At 40.6% G+C, this 25,545-nt stretch overlaps 1 protein-coding gene across 4 annotated transcripts in view; it reads left to right on the top strand.

Moving 5' to 3' along the window:
* Baz1a (bromodomain adjacent to zinc finger domain 1A) overlaps positions 1-25,545 on the top strand; it is a 121,383-nt gene that overhangs the window by 52,741 nt on the left and 43,097 nt on the right. For 3 of the 4 annotated variants that reach the window (NM_013815.2, XM_006515670.3, XM_006515671.4), the window contains exons 4-7: positions 6,790-6,933; positions 14,728-14,829; positions 17,567-17,654; positions 19,995-20,129. In NM_013815.2, the coding sequence (NP_038843.2) occupies positions 6,790-6,933; positions 14,728-14,829; positions 17,567-17,654; positions 19,995-20,129 (469 nt within the window). Of the gene's footprint in view, positions 1-6,789; positions 6,934-14,727; positions 14,830-17,566; positions 17,655-19,994; positions 20,130-25,545 lie in introns of those variants that run through there. The other variant, XM_030246646.1, reaches the window with a different exon arrangement.

Raw genomic sequence — 25,545 nt, 5'->3', positions numbered from 1 at the left:
ATGAGGTCTTGCTTTGTTTCCTGGGTTAGAATTGAACTCCCGATCCTACTACTCCTTCTGTATCGGAGTAGCTGGGATTAGAAGCATCTAACAGTGCCTGATAAAATAAATTTTAATTAAAAAACTACTCAGGATAGTTGCTTTTATTTTTACATTTATGTACTTATTTGGGTGGGAGGCCTCCCACATGAAAATTGTAGGAGTTAGTTCTCTCCTACCACTGTGTGGATTCTGGGATCAAACTCAGGTTATCAGGCTTGGTGGCAGGTGCAATTCCCAAGAACTCTCTTAGTAGACTGTTTTTATTTTTTTGAGATAGAGTCTTACTATGTTGCCTAGGCTGGCCTCAACTTACTATGTATGTAGTCCAGGCTGGCCTTTGACTTGGGCTTATTCTAAAAGTAACATATAGAATATCAGTTATTTTCATCCCTTACTGATTTATTTCTCATATATGGAATAAACACTTGTAATCAAAGTTAATATTTTTATATTTATTATTAACACTTTACAATTAAAATTACTGTTTTGAGATAATTATTGCTTCACATGAGGCTGTAAGACAATAAAGTTTTTCCCAATGATAATGTCTTACAAAATTATGATAACAATAGCAGGATATTGACAGGAATTGATATAGTTTGGACATAGAAATTTTCTGTCACTCTAAGCCCCCTCCCCCCTAAATGCTGTTCATGTAAAGCTGCATCAGCTTCTCCCTTGTCCCTCGCGTGAGCCAATGCTGGAGCCCTTGAGGTGCTAGGGAGCCACTTTTTACGTCATGATTGTTAGCTAATTTTCCATGTTCTAAAACAATTATGACTTGAAATCTATATCGCCACTGATAATTATTTTGTGAGTCTCTTAAACTTTTTTGTATCTCAATAATCTTTGGATTCTCTGGAATGAAGAAATAGTAGCAAGTGGATGTGAGAGACATTTAAGCTAATTTCTAGAAGTGCAAATCTATTAGATACTGATTTGGCATTTTGAGTAATTGACTTTGAGCCCAGTAAGGCCTAGTCAGGAGTGATAGCTGTGGTTTGGGTGTGGTACATAGCTAATAGCAATATTGACAATAGCTAATGCAATTGATATATTAAATATGTATTACATTCTAGGCATTATCTCAATACTGTACTGGTTTCCTTCTCCCGAATTCTGTCAGGAAATTGTTCTTTCTGTTGGTTTAAGGAGATGAGAACCTCACACTCTTGCAGTGCAGTACACTGTGTTGTGATTAGACTGTTCCCTCTTACAGTCTGTAATATACCTAGGTGCTAGGTGGGCTAGGATTCTCCCTCTCCTGACTGTCACCATCAGCATTGTCAGTAACGCATGGGCTCTGCTAGGGAAGAGTATTACTTACTGGTCACAGGTTCCCTGAAAAGTTTCCTTCATTGCTCTGAAGACTGACTATTATGAAGCCTGAATATGAGTTTTAAGTCTTCGAAAGTGAATGTAATAGCCAGATCCTGTCAAAAAGAGAAAGAAGGAAGGAAGGAAATAAACAAATCTATCTGATTACTTTCATGTCTCCAAATTCCAGATCTATACCACTATCCAAAAAGTTTTGATATTGCTTCTTGCAGTTTTTCCTATTTAGAAACTTTGCTTTATATCTGTCAGACAGTGTGAAAACCAGCCTGCAGATATTTCTATTTGCTGGCAATGTGGGTGTGTTCATTGAATTTTTTCCCCAGGCTTTTCTGCTAGGATAATAGCACAGTTTTATGCTTTGTGTAAAAAAAAAAAAATTACCATTTTAATCATGTTAATTGTGAAATCCAGTGGTGTTCACGGTGTTGTATAACTATCACCACTGTTTCCAGAACATTTTCATCATTCCAAACAGAAACTCTGTACTCTTAGGCAATCACTTCCCGTTCTGCCCTCCCCCCTGCCCCTGGTAACCTTGATTCTACTTTCTGTAGATGAACTTGCTTGTTTTATATACTGCATGTGAGCAAGCTCAAGTATTTGTCCTTTTGTAGCTTATCACACTGACTGTTTCCAGGCTCCATTCATATTTAGAATGTATTATAATATCATTTTTTTAATGTCAGGATATTCTCTTGTGTTTATATAACCACATTTTGTTTATTATCTATCTGTCAGTGGACTTTTTGGTTGATTCCATGCTTTGTCTACTGGAAACACTGGTGTTCAAGTATCTAAATTCTTTTTTCAATTTTTAATTTTTTAAGTGGAGTTGGTAGTTTCTATGATCATTCTGTGTTTGACTTTGTGGGGACATAGAAATGCTGTTTTCTATACCATCTGCTGTAGAAGTTTGGTCTTGCTTCTTCCTCTCAGCCCCATGCTCCCAGAAATAAGACTCACACTCAAAAATATATTTACAAATACATTGGCCATATAGCTAGGTTCTTCTCTGACTAGATCATAACTTATTATAACCCATTTACTCATCTACATTCTGCCACGTGCCTGATTACCTGTGCTCTGGTACCATGGGTCCATCTTGTCACTTCTTCCTGGGTGAATCTCCCGAGCCTGGCACTATCCCAGAATCCTTTCTGCCTCCCAGGTGTCTCATCTCTACTTCCTGCCTAAGCCATAGACCATCAGAATTATTACTGGCAGGTGCCACATCCATACAGATAGATATAAATATTCTCTCCACAGTCTGCATCAGTTCTTATCTCTCTACAGCCTTACCAGTACTCGTTAAATGTAAAATTTTGCTTTTGAGAGACATGCCACCTCACTGGATATGGTCTGTTACTTGCTGTGGTTTTGATTCTGTGCTTTACAGATGAGAAGAGCATCTTTTTATGCTCTTTGCCATTTATAGCTTTGAGAAGTGTCTACTCAGACCTACTAATTTTTTAAAAGTTCATTTTTCTTTCAGTTGTAAGAACTCTTCATGTATTTATTCTATCTCAGGTTTTCTAGAATGAGTTAGGAAGTATTTTCTATCCTTCAACCATTTAAAAGACTCACTTTTATGTTTTTTGCGTGACTGCTGAATGTGTGTGTGGGCACTCTATGTGTGCATGGGCAGTGGTATTGGAAGCCGAAATGTGGACCCGGGAACTGAGCCTTAGTCCTCTGCAGGAGCAGCAACTGCCCTTAAATATTGAGATGGCTCAGTGATTATGATTTTGAATTTTTAAAAGAATTATGTGTGCATATCTGGGTGAGCGTGTGTGCACATGGATTAGATGCCTGAGGTGTTGGATCTCCTTAGAGCAGGAAATACAGGCAGCTGTGAGCCTCCTGATGTGGGTGCTGGGATTGCAATCAGGTCCTCTGCCAGAGCAGTGAATGCTCTTAACTGCTGACCTCTCCAGCCCTTTAAAAAGATTGATTGATTGATTTTAGATTTATAGTTATTATTTTAAATTCCATATGTGCATGTGGGTTTGTGTACATGAATTCGGGTGTCAGTAGAGGACAGAGATGTCAGATTCCACTGGAGCTTGAGTTACAGGCACCTGTGAGCCCGCTGATGTCAGTGCTAGGAACTGAACTCAGGTCTACCGTAAGAGCAGTGTGCACTGTTAACCTGTGAGCCAGCTTCTTCCTCCCCGCCATATATAATAATCCCCCCCAGGAGAAGAGCTGGCAAATGAATAGTCCTGTGAATTCAGATACACTCACTCACACACACACCCCATCCCATGCACAGCCTTGTTCATTGAACGAGATATGCAAATGAATAGCACAGTCTCTAACATTTTAACATGAACCTTCCATTTTCTTCAGAGAACAGGGAATTGGCTCATTGCTAGAGATGTATATGTCTATTCTTACCGGGACTCCCCTTGATTGTCTGAGAGCTGCACACGAATGTGGATGAGATCCCACCAGCGCTGGCTCTTGCTGTTGCCCACGGATCTGCAGATGATCTGCAAACGTGGGGACACAGAGCTCCTCCCGGTCCCTGCAGAGGGTCTGAGGAGCAACACTGAAACCTGAGTCTGCAAGGTCAGGGCCTCGTGCTCGAGCTGTCAGGCTCCACATCAGACCCGATGGGTATCCAGGGTGACTCGAGAGCCCTGTTCAAACCTCTTCAATGTGTAAAAGCAAAGCAATGATGGGAAAAGGAACCAACTCAGAACCGTGTGCACTGAGGACTCTCTGCATGGCCTTTCTCTAGGCATCTAGGCTCTTGTTATTTATTTTTCATTTATTTTATGAGTGTTTTGCCTACATTTCTATCTGTGCACCATTTTACAGATGGTTGTGACCTGTGAGTGCTAGGAACTGAACCCCAATCCTTTAGAAGAACAGCAAGGGCTCTTAACCACTGACCCATCTCTCTAGTCCCAACTGTCAGTGTTTTAGTAGCTTGGATATATATTTTACTTTTCATAAAACTAGCCTATCTGAGATGTTACATTGTTAAATGTGCCTTTAAGACATACTGCTGTACAACCATCACCCAGTCTAATTTTAGAAAACTTTCAACACCCAGAAGGAAACCTGTGTGAGGTCGCAATCAGTACCGGTTTCCACTACCCCACTTCCACCCCTACTCCCACCCCCACCCCACCCCTAGCTTCCTGGCATCCACTCATCTGGTTCCTTTCTCTGTGAGTTTTCTTGTTCTAGAAACTAATATAAACTCTTATATTTTGTTTTATTTGGTGCCTGGCCTTTTCATTTAGCATAATGTTTTCAAGATTCATCTATATTATATGAATCATGTCCAGTTCCTTTTGAGACAGATTATCTGTATATAGCTCATGCTGCCATTAAACTCACCCTTCTTGTGCTTCAGCTTTCCTAGAGATGCGATCATGGGCACGAGCCTCGATGTTCACATTGTGCGTGTGTGTGTGTGTGTGTGTGTGTGTGTGTGTGTGTGTGTGTGTGTGTATGTGTGCGCACATATGGGGTCAGTGGACAGCTCCCAGGAATAGATTCTTTCCTTATGCCATGGGGATACAAGGTTGAATTCAGAAAGGGGAAGAAATTTTATCCAATGTAGACATCTGGCCACCTGAGAAATGGTTTGTCTTTTTTAATGTGTGTGTGGTGTGTGTGGTTTGTATGTGTAGATTGATTTCAATACTAGAAGTGAAGTTGGAGCTCGAGGGATTATGAAAAAAGCAAGTGACAATTTTTTTTCTGTCACTGAAAGTTGACACAATAGTAGTGGGATTAAGTAGTATTTTAATTAGTAAAGGAGTCAGAAATTGGTCCCATACAATCCAGAAGTTCTGTGCAGAGTAAAAGGAAGCCAAACTAGGACTGGGAATGTGTCTTATAGTACAATACATGTGAGATGAACCCCAGCATTCTAAAATAACAATTATAATAATAGGTTTTTTGTTTGGGGGTTTGTTATTGTTTTGTTTTAATTAAGGGAATGCCAGAATGGTGGTTACAGAATTAGGGAATAGAAAAAATTTCCAGATATTAAAAAGAAAATCTCCAGATTTATGATAAAAAATAAAAATTTGGTCAAGAGACTTACAGAATTTAAGATATTGACTTTTGAAGAACTATAGGACTCATTCTGGGTGATGACATATACAAATACTTGATTTTTCTTTCATTTTAAAATTTTTTTGATTTTTTTTGACACAGGGCTTCTCTATGTAGCCCTGGCTCTCTTAAGACAATGTTTACCGTGCTGGCCACAAAGTCACAGAGATCTGCCTGCCTCTGCCCCCAAGAGCTGGGGTTAAAGACATATGCCATCACCCCCCCTGGTTGATATTTAATTTTTTTTCTTTTTTTTTTTTTTTTTTTGGTTTTTTCGAGACAGGGTTTCTCTGTGTAGCTCTGGCTGTCCTGGAACTCACTCTGTAGACCAGGCTGGCCTCGAACTCAGAAATCCACCTGCCTCTGCCTCCCAAGTGCTGGGATTAAAGGCGTGTGCCACCACGCCCAGCTTTAATTTTTTTTCTAAGCAGTTACTTTAGTTAAGAGTATAATTGACTGGGTTTGGTGGCACATTGCATGTGCCCAAGTACTCCAGACACTGAAACAGAAGAATCAAAAGTTTGAGGCTAGCCTCATATATATATTGAAATTGTCTCAAATACAATTCCTAAAAGACAACTTAGCCCCACTAGATTTAAAAAGATAAATAATTGTATTAATCACAGTTCTCCAGATAGAAAATATATTTGTGGATGGTGGAGAGAGAAGAAGATGTAAGAGAATTGGCTTGTAGGTTCTGAAAGCATAGTTCTCACACTTGGCTATCTGAGAAGTGGGTTACCAGGGCTGGGAGCAGAGCGTTGCAGTTTGTATCTGAAGGCAGAATCAGGGGGCTGAGGGTGCGGTTGTCACTCTGAAGCTGAAGGCCTACTTGCCCGAGAACAGTGGGAAGGGTGCTGCAGGACCTGAGCCCAGAGATCTCGGAGCTTTCTTCTTCGGGATAGAGTAAGGGGCCCCAGCAAGAAAGTGAGTTACTGTTTCCCTGCCTTTCTGTTAAGTGTGATATGGGGAGAGGCTAATTAGGCTATACCTGCCAGCATGGAGGGCTAGTCTGCCCTCCAATCCCACTGACTCTGGAAACAGCAGGAAATCATGCTCTTTTGTTTCTGTTACTATGTGCAATAACTGGGGGCGAGCCCAGTGTGGCAGGCCCAGCTGGCAGGCACTGTACCAACTGAATTTTAAAATTAGATGTCATATTATCTTTTTAATTGAATTGTTTAGTTAGCCATAGCCTTCAAAACATAGACTGTGTAGCTTATGAATGAATTTGGGTTATCTTGCTAGTAAGCTGTGTCTCTTTTAGACCCTGTTACAACTAGACATGGTACTCATCTGACATGACTTGCATTTTGTGATTATTTGTTTCAGGCTGCAGTGTAGAATCTTGGAAGTCCTCCCTCCATTACATCAGAATGGTTTTGCTAACGGACACCTGAGCAGTGCTGATGGAGAGACGATTGTCATCAGCGACAGTGACGACTCGGAAACACAAAGCAGCTCTTTTCACCATGGGTGAGGAGTAGTTTGTACTTTAGCTACCAGATTGGTGATAGTCAATTGAAATATAAACTTTCTTTCCTGCCTTTCCTTTTCTAGTCATACTGTGGTATACGATCCTTAAATTACCCATTTCAACAATAGATTCGAAATGTAAACCTAGTTAACGCTCTAATTAGCTGCTTAAGAACAGACCCCCTAGCTGGGTATGACAGTGCACATGCCTTTGGGCTAAATAGTCAGACAGTGTCTCCAAAAACTAAAACCAAACAAAACAGCTTGTTTCTTGTTTGCTGGGGATTGACCCTAGAGCCTCACAGGTGTGGGCAAGCCCCACCTACCACACAGATGGGTCTCACTCTCTGTTCCTGCGACTCCTGGCAGTCACTTCCACACTGTCAGCCCTTCCAGACTGGCTACTTCCACTTGAAGTATGCATTTAAGTTCTCACTGTGTCTCTTATTAGAGCCTTGATAGCTTATTTCCTTTTTGCATGGAATAATACTGCATTATCTTAAAAAATTATTACCTTTTTTTGTTTGTTCATGAGTGTTGGTGCATGTGTGCTACAGCTTGCCTATGGTGGTCATAGGATGTGTGGGAGCCAGCTTTTTCCTTCCAACGCCCACATGTTGGAAGTTCTGGGTATGGAACTCAGGTTATCATGTCCTTGGGGGAAAGTGCCTTTTCCTGCTTTGACATCTCACCAGCCTAATAGTCTACTCTTTATACCCTATTTTTCACTTACCTACTGAAGGACGTGTTTGTTTGTTTGTTTGTTTTGAGACAGAGTTTCTCTGTGTAATAGTCCTGGCTGTCTGGAACTTGCTCTGTAGACCAGGCTGGCCTCAAACTCACAGAGATCTGTCCACCTCTACCTCTCGAGTACTGGATGAAGGACGTTTTTGTTGCTTCTGTGTGTTGGCAATTTCAAATAAAAACTGACATATATGGCAGGCTTCCATGTTGGTGTAAGCTTTTTGCACATTTTGAGTAAATATCGAGGAATATGAATGTAGATCACAAGGGTGTGTTTTGGGTTTTGGTTGCTAATTTTAAAAAATTTTTATTGTTAGGTGCATATGGTATACATGCATGTGTGAGGAGATGTATGTTCACATATTTGGAGGCCAGAGGCCAGCCTTAAGTTCCCGTCCTCCTCGTATGCCATCTGTCTTATTTTTTGAGACAGGTTCTCCCATTAGGACCTGGAGCTCACTGGGCTGTCTGGGCAGAAAGCCCTGGTGGTTTGCCTTGCCCTTGCCTCCTCAGCACTGGGATTCTGAGTTCAGGCCACTGTGTCCAGCTCTGTTACGTGAGTGTTGGGGATCAAATGCAGGTTTTTGTGCTTGTACAGCAAGCACCTCACCTACTGAGCTAGCTCTCCATCTACTATATTCAGTTTCAGCCGTCTTCCTCAGCAGCTGTACCATCACCAAATCACCTCATTTTACTCCCTGGCCCTATATGCATATAGCCATACCATAATGTCATTTAGTCCAACTTCTAAAGTTCCCATAATCTATAACAGATTAAAAGTCCAAAGACTCTTCTGAAGTTCAAGCAATCTCTTAACTATAATCCCCTGTAAAATCAAAACGAAAAAGCAGATCACACACTTCCAGCATAGGATATACACTGTGGTGCCAGAGGGAGGGAAGGGAGCACCGTGGGGAAATACTGGGCCAAAGTGAGACTGGAACAGCAGGGAAAACACCAAATTCTGCATCTCCATGTCAGATGTTGAAACACTCTTCAGATCTCCAAGTCCTTTCAGCTCTGGTAACTACAGCACGCCTCTCTCTTTGGCTGTTTCCACTCCCTGTTAGCAGCTCTCCTCCACAGGTACCCCAGGACTCTGGCATCCCCATCATTTTGAGGTCTCCAAGGCATCCAGGCTTCACCTTCACAGCTTCACACGTCGGCCTCTCTAGGCCTCCATGCAGGGAATTGAGCACCTGCACACACACACACACACACACACACACACACACACACACACACACACGACGGCCTCTCTAGGCCTCCATGCAGGGAATTGAGCACCTGCACACACACACACACACACACACACACACACACACACACACACGACGGCCTCTCTAGGCCTCCATGCAGGGAATTGAGCACCTGCACACACACACACACACACACACACACACACACACACACACACACACACACACGACGGCCTCTCTAGGCCTCCATGCAGGGAATTGAACACCTGCACACACACCCTGGCTTCGGTGGCTTCCCTTAGCTGTGGAGGAAGATTCCAGTACCCTGTTTCTTCTGTTCTTGACTCTAAAGCCAAAACCCCATGGCTAAAGCTGCCAAGTTCTGCTGCTTGCTGGCGCTGGAACATGGCCCCTTTGTTTCATCTTCACCAGCTTTCTGGGTTTTTGTTGTTTTTGTTTTTTCTAGAGAATGGGTCTCTCTTTGTAGCCTTAGCTGTTCAGGAATTCAAGCTGTAGTCCAGGCTGGCTTTGAACTCAGAGATCTGCCTGCCTGTCTCTGTGACCAAGTGCTGGGATTAAAGGCATTCACCACCACCACCACCACCACCTGGCTAGCTTTCTGTTTTCAACGGCTTCCTTCACTGCCTAAAATTTGGCTGTCTAAAAACTCTATAGAGACCAGCCTGGCCTCAAACTCCAAGATCTGCCTGCTTCTGCTTTCTGAGTGCTAAGATAAAAGGTTGCAGCCAGTATACCAGCTGCAAGCCTCACCCCCCCCCCCCATTCTTTTCATAAATTGAAACATAGTTAGGTATGGTCTTTTCCTGAGGTCCTCTATTCCTTCAAACATCAGGTTTTTCTTCCATCTGTTTATCTCCTTGAACACTGGACTTTGCTCCATCCTACTTCCTGGAGCCTCCTTTCTCCTCAAAATGTACATTTTGTAATTTTCCTTTCTCAGCTTGCTCCTTTTCATTATAGATATGTGTAAGAGTGAGTACTGGTAACCACGTAGTCCGTGCTAGGCTGCTTTGAGATTTCTTCTGCTAATGCGGTTAATCCAAAACTCTTCAATTTAGCCTCAGGGAGACTCCTGGGACAAGGCCTGGTCAGGCCTATCACAGCGATACCCTAGTCCCTGGTACCAGCTTATGTCCTAGTTAAGGTTTTATTGCTGCGAAGAGTCACTTGACCATGGCAACTCTTATAAAGGAAAATATTTAATTAGGGATGGCTTATAGTACACATAAATATAAAATTGCATTCCGTCAGAATATATTAGCTTACTTATCATCTGGACATGGACAGTAGACTGATCATCCAAACAGTATTCCTTCATAGATCAGTGTTTATAGTCATCGAGATTTTGGAGATCAGATCTCTATCTCCCTGTCTCCCATCCCCAAGCATGCACACATGTTTTGTTTTAGAAATTATTAATTTCTTGTGTATGGGTGTTTTATCTGCATGTTTAAGAGAGCATCTAATCCTTTGGAACTGACAATTGTAAGCTGCCATGTGGGTGCTGGTATTTGGAGGCAGGTACAATGGAAGGGCAGCCAGTGTTCTTAACTCTTGAGCTATCTTCTCAGTCTCACACACCCTTTTTAAACTACATCCCTCAAAGAATCCCTCTTGGTCCTTCCCATCACAGAGCACAGTTTGTGTATACTGAAGCTTTGGACATCTTTATAGTCTTTGACTCTGTTTGATTTGTTTCTGTTTTAAAACAGAATCTTACTATGTAACCCTTGATGGCCTGGAACTCCCAGAGATCCTCCTGTGTCTGCTTTGTAAGTGCTCGAATTATAAATATCTAGCATCATGCTTGGCTCACAGCCTTTGAGACTTTAGAATAGGTGAAGATAACACTAGAGCCCTTCTTGTAGCACACACAAGAAGTTACACCATGAGTTTGGAATTATTTTAGCATCTTAAGTATTTCAAGCTTTTTATGAAAGTCGATCAACCTTCTTGGCTATTTGTAGCACTAGATAAACATTTGAACTGTTTTAGAGGTGATGAAACCAGAGTGTGTAATTGTTACACAGAAGGCCTAATGGATCTATCAATAGCCAAATGCTGAAATTTATCTATAACCATAAGGTCTCTGAAAACTGAGCTAAACTGATAGATAATCTTGGCTAAATTATTCACAGCGCACTGTCTGATTAAGATGTGGCAAGTATAGGCAAGTTTATTTAGTTGATTTCCAGACAATGTAGTTAGGTTTAGGCCATTTCTAATATACTCTGATGTATGATAAAGCTATCAAAAAAAACTTTTAAAAAATTTTTATTTATATTATGTATATAGGTTTTCTGTTTTTGTCTCCATGACTGTCTTGTGTGCAGTATGTGCTTGGAAGTTGGAATAGGGTGGAAGATGGTGTTGGGTTCCCTGGAACTGGGGTTTACAGATGGTTGTGGGCCAATATGTAGGTTTTGGGAATTAAATCTGGGTCCTCTCCAAGAGCGAGCAGCAAGTGATCTCAGCTGCAGAGCCATTTCTCCAGCCCCAAACCGTTTCATGAATCAAAGTTTTTATGGGGCCGTCTCTAAACAGATACCATCTAAAGTTGAAGTAGGCTGAAAAAAAAATCATTATCCTGGCCTGACATACTGAATAGAGTATATTTTGAATAATATACTATCCTGGTGGTGATTGTAGGAGCAAAAGGAGAGGTAATTATTTCAGAAACCTCTGGATGAAAATATAATGATATTTGTTAATATATTAATATGTAACTATATAATAACATAACTATACAGATAATAAATATAAATCTTTGTTTTCTTGAGATAGGAGGATCCTTCTATGTTAGCCCAAGATACCTCAAACTTACTATAACTCAGTCTGGGTGTAGACTTGCCATCCTCCTGCCTCTGCCTCCTGAGTACTGGAGTTATACATATGCTCTACCACGCCTGACTTATTTCAAGATTTTACATTCATTGAATTCCTTTTGTATAATATACTCTGATGTCATGATAACTGGATTGTTAGTTAAGATGATGTGGTCTTTTGTCTGTGTGTGGGGGAGATTGTATGTAAAATCAGAGGACACCTTGCCGGATTAGTTCTTTCCTTCTATGTGGGCCACAGGGCTGAAGTCAGGCTTGATGATAGCAAACACCTTTACCTGCTCAGCCATCTCAGCAAAGATATTTTGAAAGAACTGATCCTAATCATTTTGTTATTTGTAGTTCTGTGCATGAAAGTGTAATATGTAAGCTGAGGTGGACATTAAATATAATATGTATGTGTGAGTATTATTGTAAATAGCTGTCTATGCTGAAACAGTACTCATTTATGGGTTCTCATTGCAGAAGAGTTGTAGTGAACATAACTTGATAATTTCTTAAAAAGAAACTTTATATTGAAAATACAGTAGATTTTTTTTGGTTACTTCTAGACTATTGAAATTTTAGTTTTTCCCCTTTATCAAATATAAATACATTGCTTTTTAGTAAAAATTATATTGTGTATATATAGATAGATAGATATAGATATATATACACATGCATATGAGAGAGAAACAATTTTGTTGTTAGTAAATGGAATGAATTGTCCCAGTATCCATGGAAAATTTCCAGGAACTTACTACCACCCTTTTCCTCAAATAAAGAAGTTGTAGGTGCTCAGTAGAGCTCCTTAGGAAGTGCACAGTATTTGCATAGACACGTGTACTTAACTCGTCCATAGACGACTTGTAATTTCAGATAAACTGTACGTGCTCTGTAACTAGCATTAGACTGTACTGTTTAGAGAATAGTGGCAGAGAAAAATGTTCTGTATCCTTAGTACAGATGAACATACCCCCCCACCCCAAATACTTGTTTTTTTGAGTCATGGTCTCACTATGCCTGGAGCTCCTTATGTTCGATCAGGCTGGCCTTGAACTCATACAACTCCATTGGCCCCAGCCTCAAAGGGCTGGGAGTACAGACATGCACCACCACGCCTGGAATCTTCTGGTATAGAGGGCTGACTAACTGGGCCAGTGATTTAACACCGAGAAGTACGTTTGGTGTTAAGATGTCACTGTACAAATAGAAACAGACCTGCCCTTGTCAGTTCTTTGCTGGTGGGGGATCAGCAGCTACGATTGAGATACTTAAGTTCAGGGAAATTTCTCCTCTGTGTAGACCTAGACATGGAGTAGCAAGAGAGGAAAGTAACACAGAGGGAAGTCAGCTGAATAGTCTTCCTATTTGGTGGGTAAGTTGTAATAGGAACTGTTTCTGTTGCTCTCTGGCTGGTCGTCATGCTTCCTTAGAAAGAATGCAGTCAGGATTTTATCCCAAAGGAAGCTTTAATGAAAAGGCTCCAGCAAAGCTCCATTAGTTGTATTGTCACCACCTCTGGCTGAATGCATCTCCTTTCTCCTCTGATACTGACTGCTTCTTGTGCTAAGCGTGCACACTTTTACCTCAGGTTCTTCAGTGTTTCTTCTTCCTCTGAAGGTGTTCTAAGATTTGCTCATGGGTTGTTCCTCATTCCCCCACCATTACCACCACACACACCTCTTTAAATACTAACTTCCTAGAAGGCCTAGCTAGTCAGTTATCAAGTATCACTGCTCATATAAGGTAGTGGGGTTTTTGTTGTTAGGGTTTTGGGTGGGTTTTTGTTCGTTTGTTTGTTTTGCTTGCTTGCATTGCCCATCATTTCAATTCTAGAGGTTGCTGACCTTTGTCATTACAAATAGTATCTAGTGTACTGTAGGCTTTCCACTGCTGAGTGAAGGTGGTGAGTGAATAGATACACCCCAAAGGTGAGTGAGAAGGTAGTTAGAATGGAGATTAACTGTGTGGTTTCTTTGCCTTTTTTGTGTGTGCTTGAACTAGACAGATATCCTGCCACTGACCCATACTTCCTTTTTTAAAGTATATATTGACTATAATTTTTACTTTTTATAGCCTTGAACTTATGTCTCAGTTTCCTGAATACAGGCCCCAAACACCAGGCCTGGTTTGGCACTATGAAGAAAATTTAAAAGCAATTACAATAACTTTCTATTTCCATTTTCTTTTTCAGATTCCCAGGCTAGCTTGCAACTCCTGTGTCCCTTAGGCTAACTTTTGGCCTTCTGACCCTCACACCTGCTTCCCTAGCACTGGGACTGCAGGCAGTGTGCCTCTGGGCCCACTTTCCCTTTATCTTCCTTTGACATTTTTTTTTCCAAACTTTTCTGACAAAAGAGCTGGGGATAGCTCAATTGGTAGAATACTTACCTAGCATGCATAAAGATGTGTTCAATTCCCCAACCAGCTGGAATAGGTGGCACATGCCTATAATACTGCATTGGAAGGGGAAGGCAGGGGGGTCCAGGGTTAAGATACCCTCAGCTATGTAGTAAGTTCTATATCATCCTTCACTATGTAATGAGCTCAAAGCCAGCCCAGATTATCTGAGACCCTGTCTCAAATTCTAACCTAAATGGTACTAAGTACTAATTTATTTCCAGCTAATTTATTAATTAATTCCAATTTTACCAGAGGAAATTTTATTGAATGGATAATTAAAATGCCTACCTTAGATTAAGTTATGCCTTACAGTGCTTTGTCTAGTACAATGTGGAAAGGCTATGTAACTTACAAAAAAACCCTTAAGTTAAAATAAAACCACATAAGCTTGTATTATATCTGGCATAGTAGAGCATACCTTCGAGGCAGGCTGCTCTTTCTGAGTTCAAGGCCAGCTAGAACTACATATGAGAGACCCTGTTTCAAAAGAAAAAGAAAAAAGGAAAGATTCTATTACAACAATGCGCAAAGAAATGAAACTTTAAGGACCTCATGTTTCCAAAGGACTAACTGATTTGGGTCTGTTCCCCTCTTCTTTTTAGGAAGAAGAAAGATGCAATCGATCCCTTATTATTCAGATACAGGGTTCAGCCCACTAAAAAGGAGATGTATGAGTCTGCTGTTGTTAAAGCAACACAAATCAGGTAAAACTCAGTACTTGGCATTAGCCGTAAAATAAGTTTTAATTGTTCTCTCTTCCCTTCTGCCCCACATTTCACTCAGGTAATCTTTTTTTAAAGTGTTGGATTAGGTAGACCCTGAGGCAGAGGTGCCACCTGCTTTTCTTCTGGAGGAGTTGGGAGGCTCAGGGTGCAGTTCTGAAAAGCGTTCCTCTGTGTACTAGACTGGAACTTGATTTGTAGCCCAGCCCTCAAACTCACAAAGATTCCCTGCCTCTGCCTCCTGAGTGGTCGGATTAAATATGTGCACCATCACCTGCAGTTTGAGATCCTATTTTTTTTCAAAACAAAACAAAACAAAACAAAGGGCTTTTAAACATTGACTGTTTGCGTGTGTGCGTGTGTACACACATGCCGTGTAACACAGAGATCAGAGGACAGCTTGTCGGAGTCACTTCTGCCATGTTGAATTCCAGGGGTCAAAAGTAGGTCAGGCTTGGCATCAAGTGCTGTTGCGAACTGAACCAGGTCACCAGCCCAGATATGTCACCTTTTGTAGTGCAGTGAGGTGTGTGATTGGTTTGTTTGTCAGGCCACATCATTAGTTTAAGATCTGTAGCAGGTATGTCCAGTGGGCCACATATATCCCAGTATTTAGCCCAACAAAAAAATTCATAAACGTACTTAAACTGTTACATTTTATCATTTAAATTATTATTTTAGAATAACTCAATTGTGTGGTTCTCTAGGATAAACTTTGTAGCAGTCAGTGTTGTATAGCAATGTCACCAGGTGGAACATGCCTGAGGTACTGAGTGCCAATCGGGTTAGCTAATCAGGGTTAGTGACTAGGAGGTGGGGCCAGGGACTACCCTCACTCACAGTTGACTTCTTTTGTCTCCTTTTGTCTTTAGTTCAAAGTATAGATAGCAGTTCAAAAGTGCTGGTTTCGATTTAATATTGTTCATTTTTCTATTTACTTTTTGACTTCTAGTTTATAACTCCTCTAGACTTCAGTTCCATCCCTACTGGCTCATTTTCTTTTTTATATCTTTTTTTAATTAGATATTTTCTTCATTTATATTTCAAATGCTATCCTGAAAGTTCCCTATACCCTTCCCCCACCCTGCTCCCCTACCCACTCACTCCCACTTCTTGGCCCTGGCGTTCCCCTGTACTGGGGCATATAAAAGTTTGCAAGATCAAAGGACCTCTCTTCCCAGTGATGGACAACTAGGCCATGAGCTAAAGAATTAGAGTAAGAAATTGTGCTTGGCAGTGAAGTAGTAAAATAACACACAATCTGACACAGCTCTTCAGTTGATTTTTTTGTTTTGTTTTACTTTTTAGATTCTTTATTTTATGTGTGTGAATGTTTTTGTCAGCATGGCGTTCCTAGTCCCCACAGAGGTTACAGAGAAGGCTTTGGATCTCCTGGAGCTGGAGTTACCATTGTGGGCTGTCATGTGGATAATGAGAACCCAGTTTCTCTGCAAGGCACAAATGCTGGAGACCACTGGGCCTCCTCCAGCCTCTAACTTACAACTCTTATTGGGCTCAAAAGTGCTATTCCTGTACTATTCCTGTTAGAGACTTGACACACTAGAGAACTCGTAACAAATAGAACTTCACTGTTAATGAAATGTCCTGTTCAGTGACAGCTAATTGCCACTTACAGCTTTTGATCCTTATTTGAAGTGAAAATGAGGAACTAACTTTTTATGTATTTATAAAGAGAAAACCCATTTGCGGCTACTGGCCACCATGTCAGACAATGCAGACTTCAGGAATCAATGTGTTCATTGTCAGTAAGTTGCTCCCTTCTGTTTGCCAGCTGCTCCGAATCCTGGGCAGCAGCTGGGCAAAAACCTTTGAAGACCAGGAAAGGAACACAGTTGGTTTCAGGTCCAGGGATGCGTACTCACCGAGCAGCTCTCTACTTTTGTTTGAAAGACATGTACCGAATTTCATTAAGACATTTCCATTTGCCAGGATTGTTGTGCTGGCTTTGTTTCCCTTTGTTTTTTGACTGTCTTGGTTTTGTTTGTTGTGGTGTTTATTGCTGCCCTTGCTGCTTTCAAGGAAAATCAAAGTGATAATTAAAATTGCTTCTTTGAGCGGGGTGTGGTGGCGCACGCCTTTAATCCCAGCACTCGAAAGGCAGAGGCAGGCGGATTTCTGAGTTAGAGGCCAGCCTAATCTACAGAGTGAGTTCTAGGACAGCCAGGGCTACACAGAGAAACCCTGTCTCAAAAAAAAAAAAAAAAAAGAAAGAAAAAAATTGCTTCTTTGAAATCTAATAATTCTCTTTAACTTTATCTTGAACTTGGTGTATGAGGTTAAACACAAAGTGCTTTAAAATTTGCTAACATCTCATTATGTTTTGCTTACAATATCTATGTGAACAGGTGACTAGTTGATGCTGTCATAGCCAATCATTTTTATTTTAATTTTTCTACTAATTTTAATTTTGAAATAATAGTTTAAAAACAATGCTCCTATTTACTTTATTTCTGTTTTTGAACAGCAAATACATTGTTTTTATAATAGGCTTTTTATAATTGATCCATTCCAGTTTTTCTAATTTCTTGAATAATTCCTCTGTGTAGAGTTTCTAATAAAGTTTACTAACTATCTTTGAAAGATGAATATTCTCACTGTGTAGACTCCTGGGCTTAGAAGTCAAGTTTCAAATGTATAGTGATTATCGAGTTCTGATTAAATTGTTAGCACTAATATTACCTTCTTCCCCCAACATCAGCCGGAGAAAACATCTATTTTCTCGTGATAAACTAAAGCTTTTTCTCAAGCAACACTGTGAAGCACAAGATGGAGTCATTAAAATTAAGGTAATGAAAATACTGAAATCATATATTGGAAAGAAATAAAAATAACAAATGTATAATATTATAGATTTGTAACATTGATAGAATGATATTTCAAAGGTGATTTAAATAGCTCTCGTTTTATCTGGGGAGTTAATCTTTAATACTTTTTAAAGTGTTTTTTATTCTACTACCACATTTTATTGAATAGCTGATCAACTAAGGCAGATGAAAACAGGTGGAGAACTTGGAAAGTTGTTTAGTGACTTACGGATTTTAACTGCCTTACAGAGAACAGAAGGACTCATAATAGTGCTAAATAAATGCTCAATTAGGAGAACTAATCAAAGGCATTCTAGACTAAATATGAACCCCATACATTAGATTTTAATATGGCCATTAAGAGGGAGAATAACATTTTTATGTATCTAAGACTGGCTTTGAGTCCTCCTAGGTAGCATATGCCTGTGTAGGCATATATAGGCATATATATAGGCATATACAGGTATATGTATAGGCATATATAGGTATATATATATATATATATATATATATATATATATATATATATATAGGCATATATATAGGCATATATATATATATATATATATATATATATATAGTCATATATAGGCACATGGTGCTAGGAAGAGTAAGCACCAGATGGACAATGCCCACAGTGGGTGCAATAAGGAATTGAAATTGATTAGAATACATAAGCATCCCAGTGGGAAACTGGGAAAGTTGACAAAATTAAAATTTAATGTTTGCCATATAAAAACTTGAAAGCATTATTAAAGTATAATAAACTATTTTTGGCTTTCTCTGAGTAAATATATAAGTTGAGCATCCCTCCCTAGAAAATAAAAAAATGGGGGCTGGTGAGATGGCTCAGTGGGTAAGAGCACCCAACTGCTCTTCCAAAGGTCTGGAGTTCAAATCCCAGCAACCACATGGTGGCTCACAACCATCTGTAACGAGATCTGGCGCCCTCTTCTGGAGTGTCTGAAGACAGCTACAGTGTACTTACATATAATTAAAAAAAAAAAAACTTTTAAAAAAAAGAAAATAAAAAATGCTCTAAGTCCTAGAGCTTTTTTATTTTAAACCTTGTTGATTATTGCAGTGACTCTGTATAAAAATATCTACACTATTAAATGTGGATGCATACAAAACATTTTAAGGTATCATAAAGGAGTTGGAGAGATGACTCAGCAGTTAAGAACTCCAGCTGCTCTTGCAAAGGACCCAAATTTGATTCTCAGCCCCACATAATGACTCAAAACTGCCTACCTCCAGTTCCAGCGTATCCAGCATCCTCTTCCGGCTCTCTTGGTCACTGAATGCATACGATGCACAGATATGCATATAGACAAAACGTCCATATGCATATAATAATGGAATACATGGATCTCAAAATACTTCAAAACATCATGCTAATAACCTTTAAAGAATATCAAGGTATATGTAGACCAGGTGCAGTGGTACAATATGCTTGTAAGCTCAGGTTGCTGAAGTAAGAGAATCACAAATTTGATTGTGGTATACTACATACAAGTATCCTGTCCAGTCCAGTATCCCATGTAAATGAATTTCACATTTAGAATTCAAAACCAGCCTCATCTAAAAAGCAAGTCAAAGCTAGTCAGAGGTACATGCTGAGTTTCTATCTCAAAAAAAAAAAGTGTGTGTGTGTGTGTGTGAGTGTGTGTCTGTGTGTGTGTGTGTGTGTGTGTGTGTCTGTGTGTGTGTGATTTTCTTCTTACATAGGAAAAATTAGATAAAATTGGCAAAAACAAAACAGATGTATCTATAGAGATGGTTCACAATGAAGAGGTAATTACTGCTGTTAATATGGTTCTCTGTATCACACCCCACATCAGGTGCTTACAACTGTCTATATGTAACTCCAGCACCCACCTTCATATGTGCACAACAGAAACCTGACATTAAAAATAACATAAATCTAAAAAACATATTGAACTCGCTTTTAGAATTCAAAAATCTATAGAAACATTGATATTTTGTGGAAAGGTGGTTTGGCTTTGTTAGGCTAAGTCTTGTGTAAGCACATCTTAAAGCTACCTTGAAGCCAAGAATGAACTTGAGGTCCTATCTGACAAATGCTGGGATTATGGGTGTGTATCACAATACTCAGTTCATGATAAACTTTAATTAGTTTTCTGTCCGGTATCTTTCTGATGAATTATTAAATGTAGAAAAGGATCATGTAAACCAACTGCATTTGAAAGACAATGTGTTTGGCTTAGTCTTTAACAGCAGCAATAGTGGCCATATGACATTCAGACATATTGTATACAGTGACTAATGTGCTGTCTCTGTGCCCTGTGTGTTTTAATTAAGGCATCATCATTTTCAGCATATAACATAGCAGAGCAGGACTTCTCTTATTTCTTCCCTGATGACCCACCTACTTTCATCTTCAGTCCTGCTAACAGGCGACGAGGAAGACCTCCCAAACGAATATCTTTTGGTCAGGTAGGTAAAGAAAAGCCTAAACTACCCTTAGCTGTTAATAAAGCAGTACTTGTAAATCAATGAAATGTTTAGTTCCTGTCACACCTATAACCTGTAAGAAGAATATCCTTTTGCTTCATATAAGAAAACTTGAGTGTGTGCTCGCTTGATACTGCTCAGCATTAAGATTTATGAAGTTTTCAACGTGGATTCATGTTCTCTGGAGACAGATTTTATACCAAGGTAGGAATAAGAATACAGGCAGTTACTAAGAAAAACAAGTGCGATGAAAAACGTTAGGAAATTAGAATAGCACTCAAGTATCCAATGCAGTTCTGACCAGTGGGCTGTAGGAAAGGCCTGAATGAAACACAATAGTTGGTGGTTTGAATAAGAAGAGCTCCCATGGAATCATATATTTGAATGCTTAGTCATCAGGGAGTGGCCTTTGAGGTATCCAGTGTGTCTGTACCTATGGTTCTCAGCTGCTTTTCCAGCGTCTGCCTGCATGTTGCTCTGATAATGAACTAAACCTCTGAAACTATAAGCTAGCCCCCAACTCAATGTTTTCTCTTACAATAGTTGTCTTGGTCATGGTATCTCTTCACAAAGGGTAGAAAGGTACTTGAGACATGACCATGGTTATAAGGGACTCAGCATTTGCAGATTGTTCTTCCTGCATATAGCATAGCAGATCTATAAACACACAGAGAGCTCTAATGGGCTATGAAGCAGAATGTGTATTCTTGAGGCTGCAATTTGTAAATCAAATGGTTCTAATATTTTTTATATAATAATATCATTTCTTTATGTAGTTTCTAAAAATAGACTTCAAACACAAACTGGTGGCCTAAATCCAAGCAAATAATCTACTGCTGACTCAGTATGTAATGAGAGCTCTAGAATACACAGAGAATCTCTAAGAGATTTTGGAGTAGAAAGAGAAGGGCAGTGTGGGATGAAGAATGTGTCAGTTACTTCCCCATTTTCCTTTATTTGTTTTAGCAGTAAAGAATTTTCCTTCATCAAATCGTTGCCATTCCCCACAAAGACACCATGGATGTGTCTGGAAGTGGGCAAACTAATAAGCTACGCAGATCCCAGAGCTGGAAGGCGCACACTTGGGTTCTTCTGATCCTAGATTCCCTTTCCTTCTGCATTTTTGTTTTCTGTTATCCTCCTTCTGTACATGCAGGTTTGTTCTTTTCTTCTGACTAGAGGTTGCCGATAGCTATAATGATTTGCAAGCAAACTTCCCCTGCTTCTAATAGTAGTTTGGAGGGTATTTAGTATATGTGATGGTTTGTATATGCTTGGCCCAGGGAGTGGCACTATTCAGAGGTGTGGTCTTGTTGGAGTACATGTGTCACAGTGGGTGTAGGCTTAAGACTCTCACCCTAGCTTCCTGGAAGTCAGTCTTTCACTAGTAGCCTTCAGAAGAAGAGGCTGCACTCTCAGCTCCTCCTCCTCATGCCTCCCTGGATGCTGCCATGCCGCTTCCTTGAGGATAATGGACTGAACCTCTGGACCTGAAAGCCAGCCCCATCTAAATGCTGTCCTTATGAGACTTGCCTTGGTCATGGTGTTTGTTCACAGGATTAAAACCCTAACTAAAACAGAAGTTGGTATCAGGAACAGGGGTATTGCTGTGATAGGCCTGACCATGCTCTTTGTTTGGAGGAATGTGGAGTTTGGGACTTTGGAAAGCAGTGGAACGCTTTAAGTTGGGCTTAATGGGCTATCACAGTAGGAATACGGAAGACTTTGTTACTGAGTATGATTTGAACTGTGCAGACTTGACCCAAGAGGTTTCAGTGGAGAAGAATTTCAGTATGCGGCCTAGAAACCATTTTTGTGGTATTTTTGTGAAGAATGTGGCTACTTTTTGCCCTTGTCTGAAGAGTCTACCTGAGTGTAAGATAAAGAGATTTATATTAGTTGCAGTGACAAAGGAAGTTGCCAAAAAGTCCAGCGGAAACTTTTTCCTCTGTTTAAGTCTCATGAAGAGTGTTTTGATCAAGCGCAGCAAGCTTAGAAAAGAAAAATATAAAATACGTAGTTCCAGTATTAAAGGGGCACCAGGGAGTGAAATGGAGCCAAATCCTATGTTCTAGGAGATAACCGATTAAGGGAGTGAGATTTTGGGAAAGAACTACTCAGCTAAGTTTAGATCCAGGTATGGTGGTACACATTTTTAATCCCAGGAGATAAAGCCAAGTAGATCTCTGACTTCAAGGCCAGACTGAGACAGAGCAAGCTCTAGCTGAAGAAAAGCTTAAATCCAGGGATGGTGGTATACACCTTTAATCCCAGGAGACAGGCATGCAGATCTCCGAGTTCAAGGTCAATCTACCGAACAATATCCAGGACAGCCAAGTTTAGGCAGTGAAGAAGTTGGAAAAGTGGAAGCTAGTGATAATATAATAGAATAAGGGAGCCATATTCCAGCTCCTACAAGCACCAAAACTCAGCAGCTTTAGCCATGTGTCTCTGGCTTTCTATTCAAGAGAAGGAGACTACCTGAACAGTTGATGCTGGTTAGCTGGAGCTAAGAAATTAGTTGTGATTAAGAAGAGACTAGCATCACTGAGGTGAAATCTGGGAAGTATTTTCTGAGAGCACAAAGAAGCTATGTTCCAGAGATAGTCAAGGTTGTACCTCATGCTACAGCTGTACTTAGTAACGTGTAAGAGTCACCCATGTAGTACTGATTTTAAAGGCATTTAAGGGGTCATGAAGAGCAGCTGAGGCTTTGCACTGTAAGAGGCCATGGAAGACCATTGGTGAAGGTACAGCCTCAGTTGCAGTTGATGGCCCAGGACTGAAGGGGTCATGCAAAGGAGTTGAGGCTTGACACCATGAAGAGAGCCTATGAGAGGCTATTGGTGAAGCCTAGTTGCAGAAAAAGACCCCAGTGTATTGGAGATGCCAGTACCATGGGATGATCTCCAAGAACAGCATCAGTGGAGTGGATCAATCTGAGTGCTACAGAGGGCAGAGTTGAAGAAATGATGACAGCCCTTAGGAAGAGCCCAGAATATCATGTGTGGATCCCAGACACTGAAAAAGCTGTAACATTTAAGTTGCCTTGGAGACTCCAAGATGTTGGAGATGCCAGAGTTGTGGGTTATCTGCTGAGGAAAGCTGCTAACAGGAAGTGGAACCAACCTGGGAGAAAGAAGTGTGTTGTAGTCAACAAAGATGAAAAAGCAGTTGGGAGATCTGAAGACTGCTTTGACATCAGTCTTGGAGATGCAGAGTTTGGAATTTGCCCAGCTGGTTTCCTGACTTGCTTTGGAAATTACAGTTAAGTGATTGGATGAATCTCAGAAGAAACTTTGAACTTTGTACTTTTAACGTTGTTGAGACTGCTATAGACTGTTAGGACTTTGGAGGTTGGACTAAATGTATTTTTGCATTATGCTATGAGGTATGGCCCCCATAGATTCAATTTTTTTTTAAGATTTATTTATTTATTATATGTAAGTACACTGTAGCTGTCTTCAGACACTCCAGAAGAGGGCATCAGATTTCGTTATGGATGGTTGTGAGCCACCATGTGGATGCTGGGATTTGAACTCAGGACCTTCGGAAGAGCAGTAGGCGCTTTTAACCCACTGAGCCATCTCGCCAGCTCCAGATTCAAGTGTTTTAACAGCCTATGGGGACCAGGGAGTGGAATGTGATGGTTTACATATGCTTGGTCCAGGGAGTGGCACAATTCAGAGGTGTGGCCTTGCTTGGTCCAGGGAGTGGCACTATTCAGAGGTGTGGCCTTGTTGAAATAGGTGTGTCACTGTGGGTGTGGGCTTAAGACCTCACTCTAGCTTCCTGGAAGCCAGTCTTCCACTAGTAACCTTCAGATGAAGAGGTAGAACTCTCAGCTCCTCCTGCATCATGTCTGCCTGGATGCTGCCATGCTCTAGCCTTGAAGATGATGGACTGAACCCTGAAACTGTAAGCCAGCCCCAATTAAATGTTGTCCTTAAAGAGTTGTCTTGGTCCTTTCAGCTGAAAGAAGCAGCAGTTGAAAGAGTCAGATGCAGATATTTGCACCCAACCAATAGACAAAAGCAGCTGACCCCTGTTGTTGAATTAGGGAAGGCTGAAAGAAGCTGAGGAGGGAGAAGGGCGATCCTGTAGGAGGACCAGCAGTCTCAATTAATCTGAACCCCTGAGATCTCTCAAACAATAGACCACCAAACAGACAGCAAATACCAGCTGATATGAGGCCCCCAACACATACAGTAGAGGACTGCAGGGTCTGGGTTCACTCATAGATGATGCACCTAATCCTCAAGAGACTGGAGGCCCCAGGGAGTTTAGAGGTCAGATGAAGTGGGGGGTGGGGGCATCCACGTGGAGACAGGGGGTGGAGTGGAGGTATATGGGACTTGGAGCAGTAGGAGGGTGGATTAGGGAGGAATAAAATATGGAGTGTAAAAAATAAATTATATATGTATGTGTGTGTATATATATATAAAGAGAGAGAGAGAGAGAAAGAGATGCCTTGGTCATGGTATCTGTTCACAGTAGTAAGACCCTAAGACAGTATAATTTAGAATTTGTTGAAGTGTCTTGATCATTTCTGACAACCTTTCTCAGAGCTGCTCCAATCCTTGTTGATGAAAGGTGTTTCTCTTGGACATAACCGTCGGCATAGTGACCAATTAACCACTTTATTTCCTAGCTCAAGTTCAGGTGTAATTATCGTTGTCAGCTGTTTAAAATGTCCACTTCAGAATTTATCCAAATTTTGAGATAAGGTGTTTACTTAGAATATTGAACCTTAGTTGTTACAACCTTGCTCATATTTTACTTACTGTATTAGTCAGGGTTCTCTAGAGTCACAGAACTCCCTTCTTCCAATGTCCTAATGGTCTCCAGCAGAAGGTGTAGCCCAGATTAAAGGTGTGTTCTACCATGCCTTTAATCCCAGGTGACCTTGAACTCCCTGTCTTATCTGGAATCCATGGCCACTATGCCTCAAGATCTGCATACCAAGATCCAGATCAGAAACTTCTATCTCCCAACCTCCAGATTAGGGTCACTGGTGAGCCTTCCAATTCTGGATTGTAGTTCATTCCAAATATAGTCAAGTTGACGATCAGGAATAGCCACTACACTTACTAAGATCTGACTTCCCTGATAAACTATCCATGAGGGAAGGGTCCAAGGCTACCTTGTTTATCACTGTTGTTTAGTGGTGGCCTAGTGTTTACCAAGTACTTAAATAGTAAAATGAAATGTATGTTTTGTTGTATTACAGTATGAAGTAATAAATGATAATCAGAGAGCCAGCTGTGGCACAAGGCAGAGGCAGGATGGTCACAGCAATGCTGAGGCAGTCTGAGGCCTTGTCTATATAGAAAGTTCTGGGCCAGCAAGGAGCTACATAGCAAGACTACTGTCCCAAAATAAAATAAAAATTTGGGAT

Source organism: Mus musculus, chromosome 12 (assembly GCF_000001635.26).
Source record: "Mus musculus strain C57BL/6J chromosome 12, GRCm38.p6 C57BL/6J".
Taxonomy (NCBI): domain Eukaryota; kingdom Metazoa; phylum Chordata; class Mammalia; order Rodentia; family Muridae; genus Mus; species Mus musculus.
The sequence above is the reverse complement of the archived record's forward strand: the minus strand, read 5'-3'. Positions and strand labels throughout refer to the sequence as shown.